We start from the raw sequence: 13,485 nt of genomic DNA on the forward strand, positions 1-13,485 counted from the left end.
ATATATATATATATATATATATATATATTTATGCATGTATATTTATTTATTTATTTATACATGTATATTATTTATAGATGTGTTAATAATTGTTTATTAATTATTTAACAAAGCATACAGACTGAAATATCTTAGACATATATCAATTTAATGCTGGAAATAAGTTTATCTGATACATATTTGTAAAAAAAAAAAAAAGAAGCAGCCAATGTTTTCAAGAACATCTTAATTTTTCATTGAATCCATTAAGTTCTTTAAGTGTTTGTCTTTCTGTGCCAGCTGGTTTGTCGTGATGTTTAGTTCTGACAATTTACGTGGGACATGAACTGTCACATTTGTTTTAAGACGAAAGACTTCAGCTCATATTTGACTTATTTGCATCGGCCCCAAGACACACCCTTGAGGCATTCCTGTGTTTAGGCTAGTTTCCAATTGAACACGAGTGGTTAAAAACCCCCTAGATATATCTGCTGAATGTATGCAAGGAATGTTGAATGAAATCATATTATGACAGTGCGCTCATCTCAGTGCACACCAATCAGAAAACCTCAGCTGTGTGCTTTTGAACAACAACTGTAGTTTTGCTAAATGAATCGTTTTTTGGTGTTCACTGAACTGTAAAAATTGTGCAACAGTAATGTATGTAAATTATAATTCTTAATATAGTAATATAGAAACAGAAATATTATTGGAACAAAAATTTACTTATTTTAAAACATAAGTAGGTTACATCTGACTATTATTTAATCTGTTATACTGGGTTAAATGCAGTTTGCCTGATTTTGCCCCGTAATGCAGTGGGACTTTGGCCCTCATAATGATGGCCCCTATATTTCATGTACTTTGCTACTGCTGTACTTTCTAGTTACAGTGCTGTTTGCTTTTTCCACCTGTTAAAAAAAGTGCGTTTGAATGGTCAATGTCCAAACACAGAAGTAAGCGTTTGAAGGTGCCTTAGCTCATTGAATTGTTCAGGCATTATTAGTCTGGCAGGTCGCTTTCATAACAGAAATATAGTCTTATAATCCTCTTCAAAGTGACGTCGCAATATATATACCTCTTTTTCTTTCCTTATTCTGTTTTCATGCCTCAGAGTGTTCAGGTCAGGAATTCTCATGTAAGTATGATCCTTCTCAATTTGGCAACCCCGGCATGAAAGGCTTGCTCTGATTTACTAGGTTATGATTTCTTTGTTTTGCATTCGTTTAAATAAATACCGGTAATTAAAAAGTTTGGGATCGGTGCACTTTCATATTTTTACAAGCAATTTCTAAAATGGTAGAATTTTATGTGATCTTAAATGCAGTTAAAACAATAGACTGTTGGCAGGTAAAAGTTTTCTATAATATATAATGTTGGAAAACACAAATATTATAGAACTTAAAAGGCTTTTAATGTATTTTAAAATGTATGTTGTTATAACACCATTTTTACTACACATCATTACTTTCTAAAATTTAAAAAAATGTGGATTTTTTTTCATGTATTAACATTAAATTTCATGTATTCATTAGTTGTTTTTAATTGTTTATTTATTAATTAAAGGTTTTTGCCATGAAAATAGCCTGTGTTGCTCACATCGTTTTAAAGAAAAATACGTCATAATCATATTTTTCCTGATATTTAAATCACAAGACTTATCATCATTATTATTAGTGTTAAAAATTAAAATTCAAAGTTACTGAGCCCAAACTTTTCTTTTTAGTGTATGTAAAGGCGATTCAGTTCCAATCTGTGAATGCTGATTGGTGAATACAGAGTTCAAGCTGTGCTTAAATATGCATTATACTTTCTGAAAACATCTCATTACACTTCAGTTTACATGTCGGGGACAGAGAATGTGAAAGTATAAGCACCATTAGACAAGATTTTATGATGAAAACACTTTAATGCTTTTAAAACAGTATCACCAGGAACAATTTTACGTTATTTATCAAACATGGAAGTGAACAATCATATTTAACTTTTAATGTACAGTTTTGATTGATTTATTTCTATTTATATATTTGTCTGTGCATCATCTCTCAATAAAATATATAGTTCTTCTTATGTTATGTTTTTATGTATATTGATTAGAGCTGCACAATATCAGCATCGATATCACAATGTACGCACACACAATAGTCGCATTGCAAGATATGCAATGTTGACTCTGAATTGTAGTTAACCTGAAGCTAAAGAATTATATTTATTTACTGTAATTATAAGGAATTTATTTAAAAATGGTTATACTTGTCCTATTTCTAGTCCAAATATCTACATTTTCAAGCAAAAACAAGATAACTTTACTCGCCCCTCTGGCAGATAATTTTGCTTATTTTAAGGAAAAACTCTTAAATTTGACTTTTATTTCTTCTCAAGTTGAAAACAAAACAATATTTTTTCTTGACCTAAGAATGTTCAGATGTTTGGTCTAGAAATGAGACAAAGCAAAGTAAGAAAAGCATATTTTTTTTCACATTGTGATTATTCCATTTCTGTACATAAATACTATTAGACTCCCTTAAGAATTGTGCTATTCAAACTGTCTTCGGAAACTATTCATATCGCTAAATTTATCTCAATTTCAGATTTTCATGAAGCCCTAATATTGATCTTTAAGTGGCTGATGTGGCAATTAATAAACAAACAAACAAACAAACAAACATGTCGGGGACTGTATTTTGTAGCAGCGGAAGTAAGACGCTAAATACATATTCTAAATTGTTTATAACAAAATTTTTAAATAGTAAAGCTCTCTGTTATGTTCTTCTAGCAGTGATTAATTCGCAATAATTCTTTATTTTTATGCCGTCTCAAAGCAGGGTTTATATTTCTAATCGTGTTCCTCTTTTAGGAGCTTTACTATCTGAGAATGCAGCGAGCGCAGGAGAAGATGGAGCGGTTGGAGAAGCCAAAGAAAGAAAGACTCCGCGTGTGCGTGGCCACTTGCAACCGAGCGGACTACTCCAAACTGGCACCCATCATGTTTGGCATCAAATCTCACCCGGACATCTTTGACCTGGAGGTGGTGGTGCTGGGTTCACATCTCATTGACGATTACGGGTAAGAAAGCTTGAGCAGAAATTAAGTTGCGTCATCTCTTTAACAAACTTGCACACTGTTAAAAATGCTGAGATTTGTACAATTCCTTCATGTTTTCCCGACATAAATTGATTAAAGTGTTTTGATAAATTTAAGTGGATTGAACATAAAACAATTAAGTTTCCCCAAAAAATCCTTAAGAATTGTTGTTTTTAAGGCAAGGCAAGCTTATTTATATAGCACAATTTATACACAATATCAATTCAAAGTGCTTTACATAAACAAGAATAAAATAAAATAGAATTAAAAATAATTAAGTAAAATTTGTTAAAACAGACTTATAAAAAAAGAAAAGAAAGATAAAACGGTGCTCATTCAGTAAAGGCACAGCTAAACAGAAGAGTTTTAAGTCTTGATTTGAATGTACCTATTGTTGAAGCACATTTTTTCAACTCATTTTAATAAGTAGTCTGCAAGTAATTAGCATTTTTCAACTCATTTTATTAATTAGTTTAAACAAGCAGTAAAAGTCGATTTCTGTGTATATTTTGAAAAGGTAAATTGTGTGTTGTAGCAGGTATTCACAACTGTTTATATTTAATCAGTGAAATGGAAAAGATTTGGTCCATGTGTTGAATCACTCGTCTTGAAGTGTGTCGGGTCACAGAGGATATATGTATGGATGTTAATGAATTGTTGCTTATCTGTAACGTTTATGGTCTTGTCGGGCAGATAAAAAGGGATATATCGAAGTTGTTAGAATAGGAGTGTCTAATGTACACTCGCAAAATATACTGATGTACTGTTAAAGTGATTAACAGAAAGAAGATTTTTTTTCAACACTTTTCTAAACATAATAGTTTTAATAACTCATTTCTAATAGCTGATTTTTTTTATCCTGGCCATGATGATAGCACATAACATTTTTCAAGACACATCTATACAGCTTAAAGTGACATGTAAAGGTTTAACTATTTCAATTAGGTTAATTATGCAAGTTAGGGCAATCATTGTATAACAGTGGTTTGTTTGCAAAAAATATTACCTAAGGGGGCTAATAATTTTGACCTTAAAATGGTTTTTAAAAAATTAAAAAGTGCTTTTATTCTAGCTGAAATAAAACAAATAAGGTTTCTCCAGAAGACAAAATATCATCAGACATGCTGTGAAAATTTCCTTCCCCTGTTAAACATCATTTGGGAAATATTTAAAAAACGAAATTGACAGTAGGTCTAATTATTTTGACTTCAACTGTATGTAATTATGCGGGAAAAAATGCTAAAAATCTAGAATTTTATAAATTAATATATAATAATTTAAGCCTCTATTTTAATGTTTTACATTACATAATTCATCATTGTGCTCAAACAACAGTGTAATTTTGGAAATACATCAGTCTTTTAGTGCATATGCAGTTAGCATTATCTATTAAGAACGGCCACAGGTGTTTGTCAATTGTATGTTTGGTTTCTGGCCTCATTTAGTTGCAGTTATTTTTAGATGTACAAAACATCTTATTTTGCTGCCCGATGATGCAGTTATATCAGCAGTTTTTACCATGTTGTTTCAATGTATTGTCTTATGCTGGCTTTCTTCATTTTGCAGTGTTATCTTTTCTCATTATTTCCCTGTAGTGGCTAATGAATTTAAGTCTTACACATTCACACTACATTTTTTCCCCGCCATGTAAAATGTACAAAATGTTTAAAATTAAGTGTGTATTTTACTTCCAGATCCGCTTTTGAAAGGTTTTGGAAACAGTAAAGAAAATGTCAGCACCAATTGGAAAACCTTTTACTAACATTGCAGTTTGCATATTAGTATTTAAGTGTAAAAACTATCAGTAAACTGTCATGTTAACTGTGTAAAATACATACATATATATATAATTGATAATAATTGCTGGATCTATTTGCAATTACTGTGTGGATAAATATGATGTAGCTACTTCAACATACAGTAATTTACCTTGTACAGTGGTAATTCTGGTTTTATAATTATGTTTATATTATTCTAAAGGTGCATAGTTTCAGATTTCATGAACTCTTTCACATTTGTAATGTCTGCTGTTCTGTGCTGTTATCAACTTTCTATAGAGTCGGGAAAATTCTTCATGAAAATAACAATTTACTTGTTTCAAATATTTGCAATGTAAGAATATAGAGTGGTGCTTTAGGTTTAGAATCTGTTTTCTCATTAAAATCTGATCTGTTTTTATGGGTTCAGTTGATCTTATTAGCTCTACAGTAGTGGCCGACTTTTGTTCATTAGCAGTGGTTTAGAAAGTATTTCCCCATTCTTTTTTTTCCCCAGATGTCTTTGTTAAAGCCTTAACAGCTTTGAAAACATGCTGCCCACCAGCCATTATGGATTTTCACAATCATAACACTACAAAACTATATGAACATTGGTCAATGTCTATCTAGTGTCCACTTGGTGTCTAAAATGAGGAAAATATCTTGACAAAATCACATTTAAAAATCCATCAACACAATCTCACAGCAGTTTGTAATTTTTTTATTTGGTGGCTATTTCGTATGAATTCTTATGATCTCATTTGTACAATTTAGTACGATTTGCTTATCCCCCCAAATAGACACATGAACAGTTTGAGTTTACTCGCTTCATTCGAGCGTCAAATTCACTTCACAATAGATGCAGATTCACATCATAGGCAGGGCTTCCGTCTGCCTCGTGACTAGCTTCATTGCTTAATGGCTAACATGGATTTTATTTAGATAGTAGCTGTGTTTATGTGCTTTAGGGATGCTGAAAAACAGCTAGATTCGTTTGGCGCTGTGTCTGAGTCCACCAGACCCTTTCTGAGGTGCACCCAGCTCTGTGAGTTCAGAAAATATACCTGGATGATCGAAGCTTTCAGCGGAGCTTCAGACTGAGCTGAGCCCAGTTTGAAGAGCTTTTGTCTGGTGTCAGGAAGAGGATTTCCCCTTGGGACACCAACAACAGGCACTACGTCATAATTACTCCCCTACAAGAGTAAGCTTATGATTGGTTGACAACTCAATTGTCCGCTAAAGTTCAGATTATTCAACTCAAGTGAGATCAGATTTTTAAAACGTGCAAAATGCTGAACTCATGCCACTTCATCCATGAGAATCGCCCCGCAGGATGTCTATTCGCGTTTTTGCATTAACCTAACATGTAAGTCACTCACACTTGATGCTTCATCCGCGTCTAGTGTGAATGCAGCATTACAATTCTGCTCTCAAATTAGCCACTAAACTGACAAAACATAAAATAGTTATGTTTCCTCGAGATAAGGCTGGTAAAAATAAATGTCTAGTATATTAAATGTTTAAACATATAATATTTTAAGAATGTAGAGATCTATTTAATATTTACCACACTTCAGAGGAGTGGGTGGAGCTAAAGGCACACTTTGCTAGCTGGGACTCTCTGATTGGTGTTTTTTTTTAATACTAATTCTAGTGTTAAAAAATAGATGTTTAAACAATAAAGTTGAATTAATGCGAACAGATTATTTCAACAAAATTTACAATTGAAAAACAACCTCAGAGATCACAACAGGTGTGTGTTTATATGCTTATCAGTTATTATACAACATCACAATAATAATTTCTATGGAGAAGTTGTTTTACCCTGACTGTTGCTGTCTATATGGCACCACCGTGGCTTTACCAGTATTATTAGCTTATATTCATATGTACTGTAGGGACAGTTGAAATGATCAATATAGTTAGGGTTAGGAAAAGGGTCGGGACGTTTAATTAATTTAGTTTCTGTGTGAGAAAAGACAGTTGTTCATACAGGTTTATAATGTTGACTGAGTCTTTCATTTATCTGTGAACAGTCTGATCTGTTCTCTCTGTAAGGTCATAACGTCTCACAGCGGTAATGTAAAACAAACAAGCAAAGTCGTTTCCAGTAACACTGTCTGCGTCTAGGTTCGAGAGCTTCATTACATGATTCAGCACTATTTCTCACCGTTGCCTTGGAAATGTTGGTATGCGGCTTTTGACAGTGGGAGTTTAGCTCTCTCTGTGACCAGAAGTCATTGTGTTTTATCACTGAAGCCAAACCAGCCTTTGCTCCTTCTGGGTTCAGTGAAATATGACATTACCTACATGGAGCAAAGCCTTTTTTTATTTTTATTTTTCGGAGCTAATGGAAAAGTCTACATCTTTTCAGTCTTTGGTACTGCAAGGTGTTTTGAGATGTGCTTTGTGATTTGTTATAGAGTTCCAGATTTATGTTTTCTTTATATCTTATTAAAATGCATTAGCAGGTTAGCTGTGCAGGTTGTTTGTGTCTTTCCATAGATATTTACATTAGATGTTGCCTACGCTATTGTTGTCTATTATTGTCTATTAGTATCAATAGAGCCTCCATTTTAGTACAGGGTAGCGCTCCTTTGAAATCTATGTGGGACCAAGGTGCAGTGGATGACTGGCTATCCAGAGCCAGAGATATACACATATATACACATATCTATGATTGGGAGTTTTCCCAGTGGTCAGTACTCAAATATTTTTTTAAAACATGATAATTATAATTTTACATCACTTTTCTACATCGATGGATGAGTGACGGCACGGGCATTGCTGGCATGGACATGTATTATCCTCCCTCCCTGTTAAATTTGATCTAATCTATGCCCTGATACACTTCTCCTTTCCTGCTTTCACTTCTCATTTTAACGGAGGGAGCGATTCGTTTGTGAATGAATCTCCGTCATGAACGACTTCTTCACTTAGCCGACATTAATACAAGTTTCTAGCACCACAGCATCTTGTTGTCATATTTCATTTACATTGTTTGCTGATTTTATTCAACCAAACTAGCATAAGCCTAATATTTAGTGCGAGTTGGTACTACTTTGCCTTATGGTCAGTGCAGTAAGTGACTGTGTTATCATCAGTAACGTTACTTGTTTAGCACAAGAGTTCAACACATATAAAAACATAAAAAACGAAATATTACCTATGAAAAGTTCTGCCTTTATGCTTTGTTTTCTTTGTTTGCTCGTTATTGCACACCCGTACACAGCGCTAAAGTCCAGCATCTTCACATTGGCTTTAGCCTTGACTAGTGCTGTTGAATGACATTTGTGATGGGAGCACTGTACAAATGTGGCGGCGCTATTAAAGCATGCTCAGGGTCCCTATGCAGTGTATATATCTATTGTGTCTTTATTTGTAGCTGTTGTGACTCTATATGGGGTCTTCTTTATTATTTTAATGCACCAGTTTCAGATGACTTTTTGAAATAGCCAAATTTATAGCGCTTGTTTGAATTTAATAGACTCTATGCAGGAACTCTGCTGACGTGTTTTTGGGAGGAGCTTAGTCAGTCTCTCTACTTCCACATAGCGCGTTCTACAGCGAAATCTAATAGTGGTGAAACTTAAATGCATCGGAGCATGGCAAAGAGGGGAGATTTACTCTTCAATTGATGAAGATCCTGTGCTAGTAGATGCTCAGCATCAGGAACATCATTATTGTTCAGTTCTACAACCCGGTAGATGATTAATACACCAGATTTGGCTGACAGTCTCCGTGACTGAAAGGAGACTGCTTCGATGCTACTTTTGGTGATGTTAAACGGCTCTTAGAAACTCTTAAAAGCATCGAGTGTTATCTATCATCCTCACCTGCGCCATCCGCTTAAAGTGATCGCTGTGCTGCACCGGAAATTTTCGTGTGGGATAACCGCAAACGTGGAAGAGATTGTGCATCTAGAGTCTATTTACTAGTGTGGTTTATTCCCTGCCTATTATTAAGATATTTGTTGTTTATTAACATTTATAAAGTGGAGTTTCTGCATGTTTGTATTCTATATCCCCAATCATACTAAACCCAACTGCTATCTTAATAACTAACCAGTAAATTAGGAGTTTGAACCTAAAGTAACAATTTATTGCGAAGATCTAGAGTTTTCGTCAAAGGGTGTGTGGCATTTTAAGCCAAAACCTCAAACTCACACAGACTTATTTTACATCTTGTAAAACGAGGAGTTATAGATCCCTCTCAATCTGTTAATTGATTCTCAAATTTATTAATCCTCAAAATAATGGTTAGTCCTATTTAATCACAATATGCCTCTCTCTTTCCCAGAAACACGTTCCGTATGATTGAGCAGGATGACTTTGACATCGGCTCCAAATTACACACCATAGTTCGCGGTGAGGATGAGGCTGCCATGGTGGAGTCTGTCGGCCTGGCGCTCGTCAAGCTTCCCGATGTCCTCCAACGTCTCGCGCCCGACATTCTGCTGGTTCATGGTGACCGTTTTGATGCTTTGGCTCTGGCGACGGCGGCGGCTCTGATGAACATTCGGATATTGCATCTGGAGGGTGGAGAAGTGAGCGGAACCATCGACGACTCCATTCGCCATGCCATCTCCAAACTGGCACACTACCACGCCGTGTGCACGCTCTCTGCCGAGAGACACCTCATCTCCATGTGCGAAGATCACTCTCGCATCTTACTGGCCGGCTGCCCGTCGTACGACAAGCTGCTCTCCGCCTACAAACGAGACGATTATGCGGACATCATCAAGTCGTGGATCGGTATGTAGATGAATGGAACGGACAAAACCTCAAGATAGCACAAAGTGCTATTTTGATGAACTGTTAATTTCTAGATGTTGCAAGGTTAATAATATGTTGCATTATTAACATATATAAATATATATGTGTGTGTATATTAGGGGTGTCACGATTTCGATTTTTAATCAAAATCGATCGAAATTTATGCTCAATTTCGATTATCGAATCAAAAAATAGAATTGTCGATGCTGCCACGCCCCCATGTCACGTCAGCTTGGCTTGCCAAGCGGGAAAAAAACAGGCTTGTTAAACTGCAGAAGCAGGAGACCCATCGTCAGAACTTAAACCCACTCCTCTTTCAATGAAGTCGCTGGTGTTTAAGCATTTTGGATTTCCAGTGAGTTATGTTGACAACGTTTGTGTTGTCGACAAAAAAAACACAGTTTTGCAAGCTCTGCTATGTACGTATTACGTACGGTTCGTCCGATAGACAACACCGGCATCGCGATCCTCCGCCCGCCCCCGTTGCAAATCCGCTTGCGAAAAGTACACACTCAGACCCTGTTTACACTGTCTTTGTTTTTTTAAATGGCATTTTGGAACGACAACGATTTGACATCCACAGTGGCGTGTAACATTTCTGAGCAGCCCTCCTTCCTCACTACCTCCGAAAATGCACATCACATGACCACAAAGACACAGACGCACACACAGCCATGCGCTCAAGACAGCAGGTCCAGGCATTCAGAGGACTGCTTCAATCTTTCACTCACTTGTACTTAGTCATTTTAGTGAACACCTCAGATACTGTTGGCTGGTTCCTATTGGTTGTGCGTCTTTTTTACCGACGCCATTATAACGACACAGATCACTGCCTATTCACGAGTCCCGCAGAAAAAGTGATTGACAGGTGGTAATTATGTGTGTATCTTGCCTTTATTCATTTATTGTATGATTTGTTTATGGGTAAAACAAAGACCATCCAGGTCAGGTAGTTTAAACGGTAGGCTACAAATAATTAATTGGTCATTAATTAATTAATTATTCATAATCGAAAATCGAATCGAAAATGTAATTGAATCGAGGATTTGGAGGATCGTGACACCTTTAGTGTATATTCACCGTTTTTTTTTTCTTCTTTGATGTGATGTCAAATGGTCAACTTGGCAGGATTCACCAGTAGGAAACAACAGTGTTTCAGTGATCCAACCTAGCCTATCCCTGATAGACTCTATCTATCTATCTATCTATCTATCTATCTATCTATCTATCTATCTATCTATCTATCTATCTATCTATCTATCTATCTATCTATCTATCTATCTATCTATCTATCCATCTATCCATCTATCCATCTATCTATCTATCTATCTATCCATCCATCCATCCATCCATAAAATATACCTTTAAAGGTACCATAAAATGTACTGGGTGGCAATGAGTAAACATATAGTCTGTATTTCATTATTTTGTTCTGGTAATGAGATGTCTGTTGCATTACCCATGGCTTTCTAATGGCTGCCTCTTTTTTAAAATAATAGTCCTACATATAATGAAAAATAGGAAATATTTTAAGCTGTGTTAAACTTAGAAGACAAGGAAACATTTTTATCACTGTTGTACTCTCACTAGGAAATATTGTAGCCAATTAGATTCTCCTGAGGCGTACGTATTAATGATCCCGAGTGTGACATAACAGTCAGTGTTATGTTCTGATTTGCCTATTTTTCTGGGGTCTTTTACTCAAGTGAGAAAAAAAGGAGCAAACAATGGAGTTGGGGGCTTATGCTATGTCATTATTCAACTGTGACTAAGTTTATGCAGTTTTCCTTTCTATGGCACCTTTAAAGGGCTATGACACTCCCCACTTTCGGTTCAAGTCTACCTCAGAATTAAAAAAAAAATGCATCCTAATGGCCGTTGAGTTCTGCTATCAGGAGTGGGCGTGGCCAGCAGAGCAGGGGAGAAGGAGGGGAGCGAACAACTGTTGTCAGTCGACTCACAAAATGAGACACAAACCATGAGGACACCCATGATTTTATAGTTTACAAAGTTAAAATGTAAAGAAATAAACAGTAATTTAATGTCCTGCTACATTTGTTATTCGTAATTTCAATACACACAACCATAATTTATATCATTTTAAAGATATTCGTGTTTATATGAACACCAAATGAGGACTTCTACCTCAATCCCCGGGTCTGAATGCAGACTGTGCTGTTGTCCTGTCTATTTTAACCATTAGCCCTGCTGGTAATCTGGTAATCTAAACAATTCTTTGCTTTGACAGCATCGCGGGGAAAACATGCAACAAACCCCGTGGGTAATAGAAACTAACACATGACCCTTCATGAACAGTTAAATACAGTTTGCAGTGGGTCCGTGGACGTGGTTTCACCCAGTCATCAAGGTAGGATCCCACAGTAGGCACTGGCAGGTTTGCCTTGCCTTTGGAAAGCACATGTGGTCATGAATAATTAAGAAGCAGGCTCTTCTCATTGGATAAGAAAACTCTGCTATGAATAATGATGAGAAACCAACACGTCATCTTTGCACTTGCAATTTTGTGCTACATCACCGATTTTGATCCGGCCCCAAAATAATTTTAAACGCGGAAGATGAAATTAGCTGACAAAAGCACCAAATTATCCAGTTTACCCCACAATTACAGCTAACAGGTGCTAACATTGTCTTAACTGATGCTCAACACACACAAATCTTTTAAAATCTCAAAAATACTCGGGTTTCTTGAATTTTTAATGGCACCAAGCTAATGATTCTACAGATGACAAAGTTTCAATTGATTCAGATTAACACGCCTCAGCAATACATTGCATAATATTTAACAATTAGGTCAGTAGACAAGAGTGGGCTGTTTGAATACACTTTACCCCACAGGAGAGTTTACTCTACAAAGCACTATCTCTGTAAATGGTTGAAAGCATTGTCCACTTATTATTGTATTTATAAAACCACATCTTAATATCCAGATTTAGACCTGGAGCTAATGTGTGTGTTTTTTTTTTTGCTGAATAGGGGACGACGTGAAGGAACAGGACTATATTGTAGCCCTCCAGCATCCTGTTACCACAGATATCAAGAACTCCATCAAGATCTACGAGTTAATGCTGGACGCTCTCATTTCCTTCAACAAGAAAACTCTCATTCTCTTCCCGAATATTGACGCAGGTCAGCTCTTGCTCCCTTTTTTTTTTTTTTTCTATTAATTTCTCTCAGTTTCTTGTTTTTTAAAGGTCCCTCCAGGAAAGTACTTGAGTTTCAGACATATGGATTCAAGGCCTGGAAAATACTTAAAAACAAACATGGGTCCTTGAAAGTGCTTGAATTAAATTTGAAATGGTTTGTAATGGTGTTATTTCAGCAATTGTATTGCATAGCTGTCAGAAAAAGAATGAAAAAAAAAACTCATAATTTAAAAATACTAAATTTAAATCTTGTACTAAAAATACTGCACTTTTTAAAATAAATCTTTGTATATTGGTTTTAATTAACATAAATAAAAACAAAGCAAGAACAAAATGAACAAAAAAGGACAAAAACAAGGATGCCAGTAAATGCAAGTATAGTAAAAAAAGGTTGCAAAAATCTGAGTAAACATAGTTTGTAACTTGTTTTCTTTTTCTGGTAAGCAATGCGATGCGTTACTTTTGAATTACTTTTTAATACTTAGCGAAGGCTTGATCTCTTTCAGAACTTTTTTTCCCGTTTTTTTTTTAAATAGAGGAGCTCTGCAATTAACATTGCACTGTATTATCGACACCATCATTTACCTTAAAAAAAATATTTTTACAGTGTTTGCTGTGTTTGCTACTGTTGTCTTATTTGTCTTAAGTAAAATTACTGTACATTATGACAATTCCCTTTTCCTTTTATTTGATGCATTCGAAATAATGAACCCATTCTCTCATTCA

General features: G+C 35.4%; 1 protein-coding gene across 1 annotated transcript in view; it reads left to right on the plus strand.

Annotated features, from left to right (window-relative positions):
- gne (glucosamine (UDP-N-acetyl)-2-epimerase/N-acetylmannosamine kinase) overlaps window positions 1-13,485 on the plus strand; it is a 39,473-nt gene that overhangs the window by 10,533 nt on the left and 15,455 nt on the right. The window contains 3 exon segments of the mRNA NM_200883.3: window positions 2,837-3,045; window positions 9,120-9,574; window positions 12,590-12,742. Of these exon segments, the coding sequence (NP_957177.2) occupies window positions 2,876-3,045; window positions 9,120-9,574; window positions 12,590-12,742 (778 nt within the window). The 5' untranslated portion in view covers window positions 2,837-2,875.

This window comes from Danio rerio, chromosome 1 (assembly GCF_052040795.2).
Source record: "Danio rerio strain M-AB ecotype USA chromosome 1, GRCz13ab, whole genome shotgun sequence".
NCBI lineage: Eukaryota > Metazoa > Chordata > Actinopteri > Cypriniformes > Danionidae > Danio > Danio rerio.